This window comes from Apteryx rowi, unplaced genomic scaffold (genome assembly GCF_003343035.1).
Source record: "Apteryx rowi isolate R43461 unplaced genomic scaffold, aptRow1 scaffold_85, whole genome shotgun sequence".
Lineage (NCBI taxonomy): Eukaryota > Metazoa > Chordata > Aves > Apterygiformes > Apterygidae > Apteryx > Apteryx rowi.
In genome coordinates, this window is record NW_020451149.1 from 2378669 (window position 1) to 2391266 (window position 12598).

The following is a 12598-nucleotide window of genomic DNA, read 5'->3' on the forward strand; positions in this document are numbered from 1 at the left end:
CGTTGCCCCGCAGCCGGGCGCGGAGGGCAGCGGGTGGCATCCTTCCTTATATATATATATATATTTTTTTTTTTTTTAAACTAGGCGTCCAGCCATGGTAATACCTTTTTCCTGATCGGGACCCTGTTCGGAATGGCCCTGTACAACAGGTGCATAGCTCCCTTTCCCTTCCCCCAAGCACTCTACAAAAAGATGCTCCAGGTCGCACCCACGCTGGAAGACTTGAAGGAACTGGTGCCTTCAGAAGGCAGGTATGGCTGCCGAACTGCCTCAGCCTCTGCTGCGAAATTACAGCAGAGGCAGGTCTCCTAACCTTGTGGCGTGTGCAGGAATCACAAAACCTTCACCGCTGTCCTAAACTGTTGTCCTGGCCCACATATCATAAAACTTCCCAGTCCCTGAAGCCCAGCTTTCCAAGCAAAGTCTATAAACAGCAAATGAGATGAGCGCCTCCACCCTCAAGCCAGTGACTGTGTTGAAGTGCAAAAAGGCCCTCAGGAGATGAAGCCAGAGGTTGCCTGAAGAGCTTTGAGAGTCACTGCACTACAAAATAGTTCTCCTAAATCATCCCACTGGTCCACATGTAATTCTTTCCTAGATGATCTTTGGAAGCTTAAAGCTGTTGTCCAAGCCCACTTGCCACTGGACTTGCTGTGTAAAGTTATCCCCACAGGGAGTGGGAACGGACTTGCCTGGAATCCTTCGCAGTCAAGGTGTCTGCCCTCAGGTCATGGCAGCAGAGGGACATAAGTAACAGGGTCAGTTTGGGGCCATATTTGAAGGTGCTGTATAAATACAAGTGTTCTGTATGTATATACATTTAAATAGTGCTTGCCAAAGAATGGTTTTGCAGCAGAATTTGAATGCGTGTTGAATGGTCTTTGAAGTATGTTTCTTCTTCTCTCTTTTTTCCCTTTTTATTTTAAAAGGAGTCTTCAGAAAATTTTGGACGAAGAACATGACGATATCCTTGAGAGCCTGGACATGGACTTCACGGTAAGACATTATCAAGCCATTCAGACATGCTATGCATTTACTTAGGCAAGTCAGTATCCATATGAAAACAGCACAACTGGTCTGTAAACTCATACAGTAAGAGTGCTGTGTCAGGCCCCACATAAAGGAAGAATGATATAGCTCAGCTTGCAATGTTTTGATTTATTTGTGTAGATAATGGAAGAAGAAGGAAGCTCCATGGTTGTCACTGAACTTAAAAAAAATGGTACCAACATTCCTGTCACCAAGCATAACAGGTAAGTTTTATTTTTCTTATCCTGTTGTCTGTCATGAATATATGAAATACCTATCCCCATACCCTTTTGGAAGTGTTTGGCATTCTGTTATAGGAGAGTAGGTTTCTGTTCATTAGCTTTGAGCTGCAAGAATTTAGTGTTCACATGTTTTTTTACTTGTGTCCTCCCTGCTAGAAATCTGTGCACCTGCTGTGCAAAGCATTTGCATGGTGAGTGATACTCTTAGAAAGTGCTGAGCATCAGCATTGTGTTACATACATGGGATGTATCTTGCATATAACAGAAGAGGAGAAATCTATCAATAAGACATTGTGTCAGCGTTAACCCCAACACAGGGGGACAAAGAGAAATTCTGTGTCTTGAGTTATGCAGTTGGTTTGAGGACCCATATGGATCCACGAAGGGGCTGTTTAGGAAGCTTAAAGTATACCATTTACATTGGGTTGATTGTACAGAAGTACAGTGTCACCAAATGATTCCCCATCACGAATAGAGAGCAGAGTGAAATTGTACTGATTAGCAGCTGTGTGAATAATTCTTTTGATTCCAGGATAATTCTTTGGCTCTCAAAATGAGTTTCTCTGGATTTACACCATTTTTGTCTGCTGGGTTCTGTCATAATAGTGAAATGACAAATACAATTTCATAGGAGAGTTCATGTGAAGTATGAGGAGTATTAACACAATGAATCCATCTTGGCCAGCATTCTCTTTTATTTGCGATGATCTTACCAGTTTAATTCAGTGAATGAATAATTGCCAGTGATGATTGCTGTCAGTGAAGACAATGTAAAGCAGGTCATATGTGCAGCATATGGCCCTGACCATGTCCAAGGAATAAAGTTCTATATGTTTCTTCTAAAAACATCACCTCTTACATTGCTTGTTTGAATCAAAATATCTTTGCAGGAAGGAATTTGTTGACTTGTATGTGAATTACGTGTTCAATGAATCAGTACAGAAGTCATTTGAGGACTTCATGAGAGGGTTTTTAAGAGGCTGCCCAGCTAAAAAGTGGAAGATGTTTCTCCCTGTGGAGCTCCAGACTGTTTTCGAGGGACACACAAAATATGACTGGCATCTGCTGGAAAAGGTATTGGATACAAGCAGAGTGTATCTGCTATATTTGCTGAGCATAAACTCTTTCTGTCCTGTTCTCTTTGTTGATTGCATATGTCATAAACACCAAAATAGGAGCTCGAGGAACTTTTTTTTTTCACTTGTCTCACTGTTTTGAATTTATTTTTTATGTACACCAGCTACAAGATTAAAAGGGAATAAAAATCAAATAATAGTTCAAGGATTGTCATATAAATCTTTAAAAAACAAACAAGCAGATTCCAGAGATTAAGAGGATTTGAACATCTATGAAGAGGATTATAAAATATATTGGGTAAACTGTTGTTGCTTTAAATTAAAAAGGATTAACTGGCCAGTTTTATTTTTATTCTCTTCAACAGAATGTGGAGTACGCAGGTTATAAAAAGTCAGATCAAACCATCAAGAATTTTTGGACTGTGTTTCACAAACTCCCAGAAGAAAAAAAGAAAATGTTTCTTGGTAATATATCGGACACTTTAAACTGTTTTCTAGCCCTTTCTCTCCCCCAAAACACACATTTTAAATGCTTACACATGAAAAATCCTGTTGTTCCAAATGGCTTTTAGCCATGTCTTTCCCCGCATTTTCTAGTGAAAGCCAGAGAGAACTGAGCCAGGGGATATGCACAGACTCAGTTCTGACCTCTCTCGAGGCTCCCCTGAGTGTACCTGACACACCCATGAACCTTGTGATTATTTTATTGCTTACTTCTGTGGATATCAATTGTTGGTCAGAGGCCTCAGAGACCTACCTTGTGCATACTGACAGAAGCAGTTTAGCTTTTTCAAAGGACTGCAGAATCCAACCCATCCTTTTTAAATGCAGAAGGTCAAACGTAGCCTGGCTTTTCTTATCCACAAAGTCTCTACAAGTAAAAGTAAAACAGAGCTTATAAACTTTGTAATAGAGTCTCTTGTGATTCATATTCGAGTATAAATCCAAGACAGAAAAATAATTAGCTTGTGGAAATAACCATATGTTTAGAGTAATTTTCTTTCCAGTTTTTCATCCTCTGATAATGTTATCTTTTTTTTTCAATCTACTAACTATTTTTGGTTTTTTTTTCCTCCCTCAGCTTTTTTGTCAGGATCTGATCGAATCCCTGCAAATGGACTGCAATATTTTATATTTGTTATTGAAGATCCTAAAAAGGAAAATCCGGATACATACTATCCTGTTGGCAATACCTGCAGCCACCTTTTGTTGCTCCCCAGATACAGCTGTAAAAGAATACTCAAGAAAAGGCTCCTTTCTGCCATAAAGCATTGTGAGAATTTTGGCTTGCCCTAACTTTTGGTTGGGAGTGCTTTAAAGCAAAAATAGGCAAAGAGAAACTTCAGTCTTTGTCTTACCTCTAATATTTTTATCTTAGTACTTCTGAGAAGGTTTCTCCTCATACCCTCCCATATTTTTACTGTACTTTCTAGACACTTGTGTGCATTCCTGAGGTTGTATATTTATTATAAAAATGAGCTTAGATCAGATGCCTGATTGTTAGATGATTAAAGTTAGGAAAGAAGAATCCTATTTAACATGCTTTCATGAAGCAAGTTGGTAAACAGATATATTTACATATATGTCCATCCTCTGTGCACTGTACTGATATTGTTTAGTTGGTGACCTTTCAGCAGCCTGAGATTCTGTGATTTCTACATCACCAACAATCACATTGTCAGTATACGCTAACCAATAATAGTTGCAAGAGGAAGGCAGGGTAAAGTTTTCATCCATATTAGTGATGGATCTCCTTAGGGAGCACTTATTTCTAAGGAGACCTGTTCCTGAAAACTGTGAATTGACTGAGCAGTCATCACTCGCCTGTATATTGCCTTTGACTTACCTGAGAGAAGTTCTCAGGAGGAGGATTTGAGTGTTCCTTGACTTGGTCAAAAGCCTTATTTTTAAAGCATTAATGGACTTTTTATTATTTAGTGTGATAGTACTGTGGAATTTGTCATGTTTTCTTTGTATCTTCTATGTAGATGGTTTGCAATAAAATAAAATATTAGGCCTGCAGAACAACTCAGTACCTACACAGAGCCCTGTGAATATGAGGCAGAACTACTGGAAGCTCATTGCCAGAACAGTGCCTGACACTGGCAGCACATTGACAATGTCCAGTAGAGTGTAAAGGCTACAGATGTATATTTTTTCCTGTATATTTTACTTCATGTAAAAAAAAAAATTTTTTTGTTCTATTGAGAGACAACAATAATGATTTTCCAGCAATCCGCTCATTTCTTTGCTATGTTAAATGTGTTGATGGACACATATTTGTAAAGAATGATTTTACTATGTCTGTTGTCAAATGCTATGTTGAATTAAATGATGATTGATTAAATTTCCATACCTGTAGTTGTGTTCTTCCTTTGTTATGCGACTGCCTATGTATGACTGTATCTGTGTTTTCTGTCCTCATATAGTTGATATAGGGAAGCCATTCACAAGAGGAGTCAAGTGTATTTCAAACAGATTGCATAAGTCAAACAAGTGAAGGTCTTTGGGGTTTGGTGCAAAATATGCTTTATATGAATGTAAAAATCTAGCACAAGAAGAAGACAGCATTTTCCACCTCCAGTTCTGTCTTTACTCTGTGTGCTGTATCACATGCAGTGTCCTGCCCCAGAGCTGGCTGCATTTTAGCAATAAATGAAATCTTACTCCCAAGCCGTGGAAGATAGCCTCCATCACTACAAACATGTCCATTATCACTTGGGAACTATCCTGTAGTCTTCTGCTTCAGTCACTGGTTTATTGGTGCGAGAGCAATGCCATTATTTTAAAGCATTTGATATGACTCGGAGTGCAAGAAAAGGTCACACCTGGACATGTGTCATTCAAAGCATGTGTGAGAAATGCACATGGCCTATGGAGAAAATTACATTTCTTCTTTTTTTTTTTTCTTCTTTTAAATATCACTTCTCAGGGAACAGTGCCAAGGGCATCACACAGAGCTTTCACATGACAGCACCAGCAGCCCCTCCCCATTTCCCTTTTACATTGTCATGGCCCATCTCACCTCAGAGAGTAAGGACAGGTGACTCCTGACCTCCCTCTGCTTTCCTCAAAGGGCCAGAGGCTGAGGCCAGGTTTGGTAAGAGAAACCAGTAGCCAGGCTTTGGAAAGGCTCAGCAGCCATGGTCACTTAGATATCTCACTTGGGCAGCACAGCTTTTAAAAACACGCCCTGGGGTGTGGATGCTGATATCCCCAAAGCCCAGTCCCACATGGCATGCTCAAGGGAACTAAGGTCTTTGTTTCAATAAATAAAATACAAATGCTGTGTAAATGAAAGTTGACAAAACGCCGTGGAGATGATGTCATTTGTGTGGGGTTGTTTTATGCAAGGATGCTCAAATTGTAGAGGTTGCTCCAGGAGGCCATAATTTTGTCAGGTGTACATTTAAGCATAAGTAAGGGTGGAATATCCTGTATCTCAGTGGACAAAGAATATTATTGTGATACAGTATCTTTCAGTGAGAACAGGAAAGGAGATGGAACACAGAGCCTGTCGGGCCAGGGAGGCCACTTTGAAATGCCAGTAAATTACATAAACCCGTTTTTGAAGTGGTTAGGCTACTGCTTTTTTCCTTTAGGTAAGGAAATGTTTCTTTGGAAAAACTTAGACACTCTTTGTGAATTCTCAGCTCAGTAAAAAGGACTGTGTTGCATATTAAGAAAAAGAAATCTTCTTTTTAAGTTACAATACAGTAATCAGTATCTTCCAGCTGTTGGGGCACTGTTGCAAAAGTCACCAATCAAAATAAATGTACTGGCAAGCAGAGGGTGGTAGTCAGTGCGAACATGTCAGATGCTTAGAGAGCCTGATAAAATTCCCATTAGCCATTAGAAAAAAAAATCCCCCCAAATTTTCTGATTACCTGGTCTAAAGGCCTAAAAACAGCAGTGGAGGGCAGAAAAGGTAGAAGCTGACAAGTGCGTAAGGGAAAGACAGGAGAAAAGAAGTGAAGCTACAAAAAGAAAGAAATTGCAAGGGCTCACCTCAAGCACCAGGACRCTTGGCTTTGTCAGAAAGCTGGTAGCACAGCTATATGGACAGGGAGAGGGGACTAACGCCTCTGAAGACGCTGATCTCCAGCCAAGGGAAATGAGGGGCTGCGTGGCAGTGGCGTCTCGCCCTGGCTCGCTTGTCCCACCTGGGACAGCAGGGCTACAACGTGGAACCTTGCTTCTGCTGGGGCCCTGCCTCAGAGTTTCTCACCCTCTTATTTTTCAGTCAGGCCTTTTTCTTGTTGATCACACAGCATGCATGTTTCCCTAGGAGGCCAAAAATGACTAATTGGGGACAATCATTTTCTGACTCTTTCTTTGGTGTCCAAAGTCTTTTCTCCTGCAAATCTAGTAGACATCTAGAGGAGCATACATAGGTATCACCTCTGGTAGGTTAAAAAATGTCAGACATCAGAAAAAAACACCATTTTTGTCAAGTCATGCTTTCTGTGCCACGGAATTGTCCCTCTTTCCTCCTGAAAAGGGCAGCAATGTGCCTTGATGAGGCAAGGGCCTGACTCCCGCATACGGACTGACTGTTCCACAGGAGTCGCAGCAACAGTGGAGCTTTTGGTGAAACCATCTCCCCGGAGACTGTCCTAGCCCAGTGGATTTTAATTAACACAGTGCAATCTGCACATGGTGACTTTTTTTCCCACTACATGAAAAATGTCTTTTTAACCATCTCTCCAAAGGGCACCACCCCACTGCAGATATATTTCTGTGGAAAGAGGGAACTGGCAGAAGCCCAAGTTGTTGCCCTGCGTGGTGCCATCCCCACTGAGCTCGAGGACCCCACCTCAGCCGGTGCTCCAAGCCATTGCAGCTACTCTGTTGTGGCAGCTCAGCCTGGTGCTTTTTGTCAGCCTGCTCCTGGCTGCTTGTTTCTTTTTTTATGTTTTTCTAAGCCTCCATTAGGGCTTGGAAATCTGGAGTGATCTTCAGTGCTGTGCAAGCGCACAAAAGATGTATTCTGTTTGGATTTCAAAATAACCCATTAGAGATTAAATGATTATAAGTTTATTTAAAGCCTGAAGGAATTTCCTTCTTGTCATGTATGATGCAACAGCACAGAGGAGATAAAGCCTGGAGTAACTTTCAACACTATTTTTAATTTGTCCTCAAATAAGCCCTGCTTTTATAAAAAAAGACCTTCAGAAGGAGCAGAGTAGAGCATTCCTCTGTCATTTCTTGAAATGACTTTGAGCACCAAGCTGTGTCTATGTTTTGTCAAGTAGTGCTCATTACAAAATACGCACAGAAAAACAAGGTGCGTGAACCTGATATCCTGCTATGAGTTTAAAAGGCTTTACTTAGGCAGCAAAAATATATCGAATCTGCAGCAGGAATTTTTTTTAGATCATTATTCTAATCCAAATGTCACCCGTAGAGAAGCACAAGCCCTGACTGCCCTGCAGAGTATCTGATTTAACAAGGTTGGATCTGGGGAGACACCTAGGTATTTGTCAGCCAAGAGAAATGAAAGTGCTGGATTAGCTGCAGAGCAGACACCATGCAGGAATATAACTCCTGCACGGGATAGTAAGACCTTGGCTTGGCTGGGGGCAACCTGCAGGGGCTGCAGGCAGTCTATATGGCAGCTATTCTTGGCTAATCTCCAGCTGAGCCATTCTGAAAAGCTCTCTGCTAACACAGGGAGAGCTGAAAGAAAAAAATACAGAAGAGTTGCCATTGCTTCCAGAAGGACACAGAGAATTTACTGGCCACATAGAAGGATTCTTCCTATACAAAACAGCTTTCTGACACAGGATGACTGGGGTATAAACTTCTGGCTAATGTGGATAGTTCCCCCCCCCCCCCGTTACATGAAGCATGCACTCTTCATATAGCTGGCTTTTCTCCCCACTTCAGTTCCTTCTTTCTCTGAGGTATTTGCTGGGAAAGATGCAGAGCCTCTTCATGGGCTGGCTGGCCCCGGGGCCACTGAGTGCTTGCCAAGGGCCATCTCTCTGAAATGCAAACAGGTTTTAATCTATCTGCATGTCAGGGCCAAATCCTTTGTATCTTGACAATGTAAGTGAGATTTGTTTTACTTCCTCTGAGATAACAGAGGGAAAAGAACAGGCCTAAACACATGATGCGCAAAGACATTATAGCAAGAACTAAGAGTTCAGGTCAAGCGAAAAAAACATGGATTCAGACAGAAAAGAAATCCTAACAAGAGAGGGGGGAGTGGCAAATACAAAGGCACACTTTCTTTGGTGTAGAGAGTTTCTACAGCTCCTAAACATCAGAGAAGATCAAAAGGATGGGAAGCCTTTTACTGTATTACTGCAGAGCAGGGTGTAACCTACCAGAGGTAGCAGCAATCCCTCAGGATGTCATTGCACCCTGATCCCACCTGCCCATCCTATACTTGCTCTGAGTCACTTTACATCTTTATGGAAACTATTCTGGAAAATCTTGGTTGGTCAAACCAGGCTGCTTCCTGACTACAGGTAGCCTCAGCCCCAAGGCAAGGTAGCCAGGCACCCCAGGGATGGCTCTTAGTACTCCTCCAATGGATTTGAATTAAATGCTTCTGGTGCAAGGCATGACCACATTTTGGCATAACCTAGTTTCCTGTGGAAAAACACTTCCAACCACCCCTTCTCTAACTATTCTGCACTGCCTGGTTGAGCTAAGGAATGCTAAGGGATGCCCACAAGCGCCTCACCTCTGAGCTCTGATACGCACAAATGCTCTCTACAAAGGGCTGGCACTCAGCTACTCCATGTGAAAGAGAGGACTGGACATCACCCAAGGAAAGGAAAGCGTAAAGAAAGCAGGTGGCAGAAATGAATCAAACTGGGGAATGCAAACTAGTAATGGAAAGTGCAGACTCTGTACCAGTCTGTACATGCCCTATCCCAGTTATAACACTATCTATAAAGCTTTCGACTTCATACCTGTTAGTACAAAATAAGAGGTCAGCTCAACTTAACCCTGACAGACACTGCTGCAGCAGTTATTCCCTTTGACCTATGTAGGAGGATAATTTTCTTCCTGTTTGTCTCATGTTTTCCCTTTTTGCCTGGGAAATAGTTTATGCACTCTTCTTCCTGACGTTGTGGAACAGCTTGTAAAAAGAGTTGAAGCTTATCTGAATCTCAGCACACATTAACTCACCGCCTGCACCCCTGAAACTTATGAATCAGGTACCTCAAAAATAATAAATCCTTACATCAGGGAAGAAAAAAACCCATATTTTTTAAAGGACATTCTGACTTTGGGGCTTTCTCATATGAATTGAGTTGCAATTTCAAGCTTTTCTAGGTTATCCACTGTTAGTGGGAGTCTCTTGTAAATCGGTTGTCTTCCTCAGGGTTGCAGGGAAGAATTTAAAATATCCTCAGGCTTGGGACAAACCTGGAAGAATTAAGGAATTATCCTGATCATTCAGAACTAATGAACTGAGGCAGTGCGGCAGCTGTCAGGTTGCGACATGACCATGACTGATGGCAGACCAGTGATATCACACACAAAAACACAGCCTGGATTGCTGGGCTTGAGATATGATGAAATGCATCCCTCTGGGGACTACTGTTGCTTGGGGGAAACACAGAAACCTGCAGATTGCCACAGAATTCAGGGGGTCAGGTTCCCAGCACTGCACAGTGAGAGGCCCAGCTCTGTGGAAGAACGGGGAGATGGCAAAGCTAACTGCTGTGCGCTGGCACAGAGGAATGGCCTGCCCCAGCCTGCTTCACAGTTTGGATTTGGGGAACACTCTTTCACTGGTGTCTTTCAAAGTATAAACAGTACTTACTCTTACTTGATGTGTGTGATTCCTCAGCATCCTGTATCATGGTAGACCTGCTGCAGAAAGCAGGCATGATTTAGGACTTGACAGCCTGTAACAGGAGCAAGAAACAACCCAGTTAAAGCCCTGGACCTGTCAGGGCCTTCCATTATTAGATTCAGAGCCCAACATGAGAAACTGGTAGCCAGAGACAGTGAAGCTCTTAAAATCTTCCTCCCACTATTCAAGGGCCATAATATCTGTCACACGTTGGTCTCAGGGGTGGTTTGAGGACTATTTAGTGTAGCATTGGTGACAAACTCTGACAATGAGTAGGGCTAAATAGGTGTAAAGCATGACTACCTCCACGTGCCCCCCCCCCCTTAAACGTCTGTACCATGGACTACTGTGACAAAAAGCTAGCATTTGCACATATTGAAAGACTCTGAGGAGAGATACCTACCAGAAGAGGGTTCACAGGGCAGCTGCCACCCCATCACTCTTTGTGGAGATAATTCCAATGAATAATAATTTGTATTACCACAACGTTCATGTTGGGGAGACTTCCTCCATGCTGGCCCACGTGGCCCTTCACACTGGGCAGCTGTTTATTTGAGTAGCGGTGAAGAGAGGCACTTTGAAAATCCCAAGGAGCTGCATATTTTTGCAGCCTCCGGACATCTTCAGACCTGGTTTCTGGGGGATTTTATATCACTTTGAAGGGGCTTATCTTTCTCAACAAGTGGAGATAACCCATTAAGGAAATGATGAGCTAAATGCTGTTCTGGAAGAGGTCTAACCTTGCCATGGACCCTTCTGGAGTAGCCATTAGCCAGCAGGGAGATGTTGACTCCACACTTGCCAGTTTGCTTCAGCCTGAAAAAAAACAGATGAGGAAAATCCACACTGCAATGAAGAAAATCCGTACTGCAATGAAACCTGAGCTCTTATTAAGAAATTAGCACTAGTAGCAGCCTCCAGAGTGAGCGGCACACAGTAGAGTGCATGGAAACAGATACAGAATTATTTTATTTTGGTCTCTTTATTATTTTATACATTTATAAAGTACCAGCCCTGAAAGTTCTCCTTGAACTTGAAATACAGCCAATTAGCAATTGCTTTCAGCAAGAGACTCCTGGTTCCCTCTGACAAATCCTGGGCTTCACTAGCTTATTTTCTTAATTTTTGCATGTCTTCACMTCCTTGATTGCTCAGAGACCCAAACAAACAGAGGAAACTGAGTATAAAGGGAAACAGTGACTGTGTACAAAGGGCTTCCAAATGACAAAATAAATAAAAGAAAAACAAACAAAGAAGGAACTATTTTTTCCTCTACGCGTTTACAGTTATTCTAGAAGTTGCTTGCAACACTAGTAGGTAAAAGCTATTATGTCAGTGGTGGAATTTTACAATAGAAAGTAATTCATTTTATGCAAAATTTGCATGATCCATGCCAAGACAGAAGGTCACATTTTTGCCTGATACGTGACATTGTATGCTAGCAATATGCATACAAACACTGAAAGCTGCCAGAGATGTACAGGGGAGATGAATACTGTGGGCACTGGACATGGTTTAGGGACCTCTTTTTTATTTTTTTGGAGCTCATACAAACATCTCTATGTGGTTTGCACAAATATTGACTGCCATTTTGACGGTCTGAGTGGGACCCAGCTTGTGCATTGCTCAGGTGCTGGTCCTTCATTCACAGACAATTGTCATGTCACCTTGATTATTTTTACATGACTACTGAAATGCAGCCATTTCTTGGGTGGCATGTGGCAGCCTTTTTCTAACCAGATGGCATTCAAATCAGAAGATGCGTACTCAGGATTTATAATTGCATGCTCATTTGACAGATTGTCCTTTTTTTTTCTTCCTCCAAAGATTTACCCTTCGACTACAAATATTTTCCCCAGCTTGAAATTTGATGTAAAATATGAGTTCCAAAGCAAACAAGCCTGTCAGGTGCCCAAAGGCCAGGCAAAACGGAAGATAAAAAAAGGAATGGGGGAAGCAGCTGACTAACGTTGTTAAGAAGCGATATTTCATGTTTATCAAACCAAGAGGAGCTCTGACCTCGAGCCGTTCCCTCGCTCCAGAGGAAAGCGAGTCCCCGGACAGCCGCCCCGGCGCGTGACAGAAACGCCAAACACCGCCCCGCCGTGCCGCCCCGCCCCGTCCCCACGCCTCAGGCACGAGCCTCCGCCTACCGCCAACCGCCAACCGCCAACCGCCAACCGCCAACGGCCGCCCAACTGCCGCAGCCCCGTCCGCCACCGCTGATTGGCGCGCCCGGGCCGGCCCCGCGCTGCCCATTGGTCGTGCCACGCCGTCACTCCCGCTGGCGGGGGGCGGGACTTCCTCGTTGCCGTGGCGGCGGCGGCGGCGGCGGCGGCGGGGCCGGTGAGGCGGCGGTGGCGGCAGGTGGGCAGCGGCGGCGGTGTCCCGGCAGCTTCTTAAGGGGGATTGAGCCGGGCCTTGGGGGGCTC

The 12598-nt window shown here is 43.1% G+C and overlaps 2 protein-coding genes and 1 long non-coding RNA gene across 4 annotated transcripts in view; 2 read left to right on the forward strand and 1 right to left on the reverse strand.

Moving 5' to 3' along the window:
- LOC112977610 (E3 ISG15--protein ligase HERC5-like) overlaps positions 1–4708 on the forward strand; it is an 18587-nt gene extending 13879 nt beyond the window's left edge. The window contains exons 19-24 of the mRNA XM_026090117.1: positions 85–251; positions 930–996; positions 1171–1253; positions 2162–2345; positions 2713–2812; positions 3429–4708. Of these exons, the coding sequence (XP_025945902.1) occupies positions 85–251; positions 930–996; positions 1171–1253; positions 2162–2345; positions 2713–2812; positions 3429–3643 (816 nt within the window). The 3' untranslated portion in view covers positions 3644–4708. The remainder of the gene's footprint in view (positions 1–84; positions 252–929; positions 997–1170; positions 1254–2161; positions 2346–2712; positions 2813–3428) is intronic.
- A 4510-nt stretch (positions 4709–9218) lies between these two features.
- On the reverse strand, positions 9219–12274 carry LOC112977584. Its single transcript, XR_003257558.1, has 4 exons — positions 12186–12274; positions 10570–10982; positions 10134–10218; positions 9219–9733 (listed from the first exon to the last, which is right to left on the reverse strand). It is a non-coding gene; the product is annotated as an uncharacterized LOC112977584 (long non-coding RNA).
- A 226-nt stretch (positions 12275–12500) lies between these two features.
- The window catches only part of HERC3 (HECT and RLD domain containing E3 ubiquitin protein ligase 3), a 53882-nt gene continuing 53784 nt past the window's right edge, over positions 12501–12598 (forward strand). Inside the window, exon 1 of one of the 2 annotated variants that reach the window (XM_026090121.1) lies at positions 12501–12533. The gene's annotated coding sequence lies outside the window, so the exon portion shown is untranslated. The remainder of the gene's footprint in view (positions 12534–12598) is intronic. The other variant, XM_026090120.1, reaches the window with a different exon arrangement.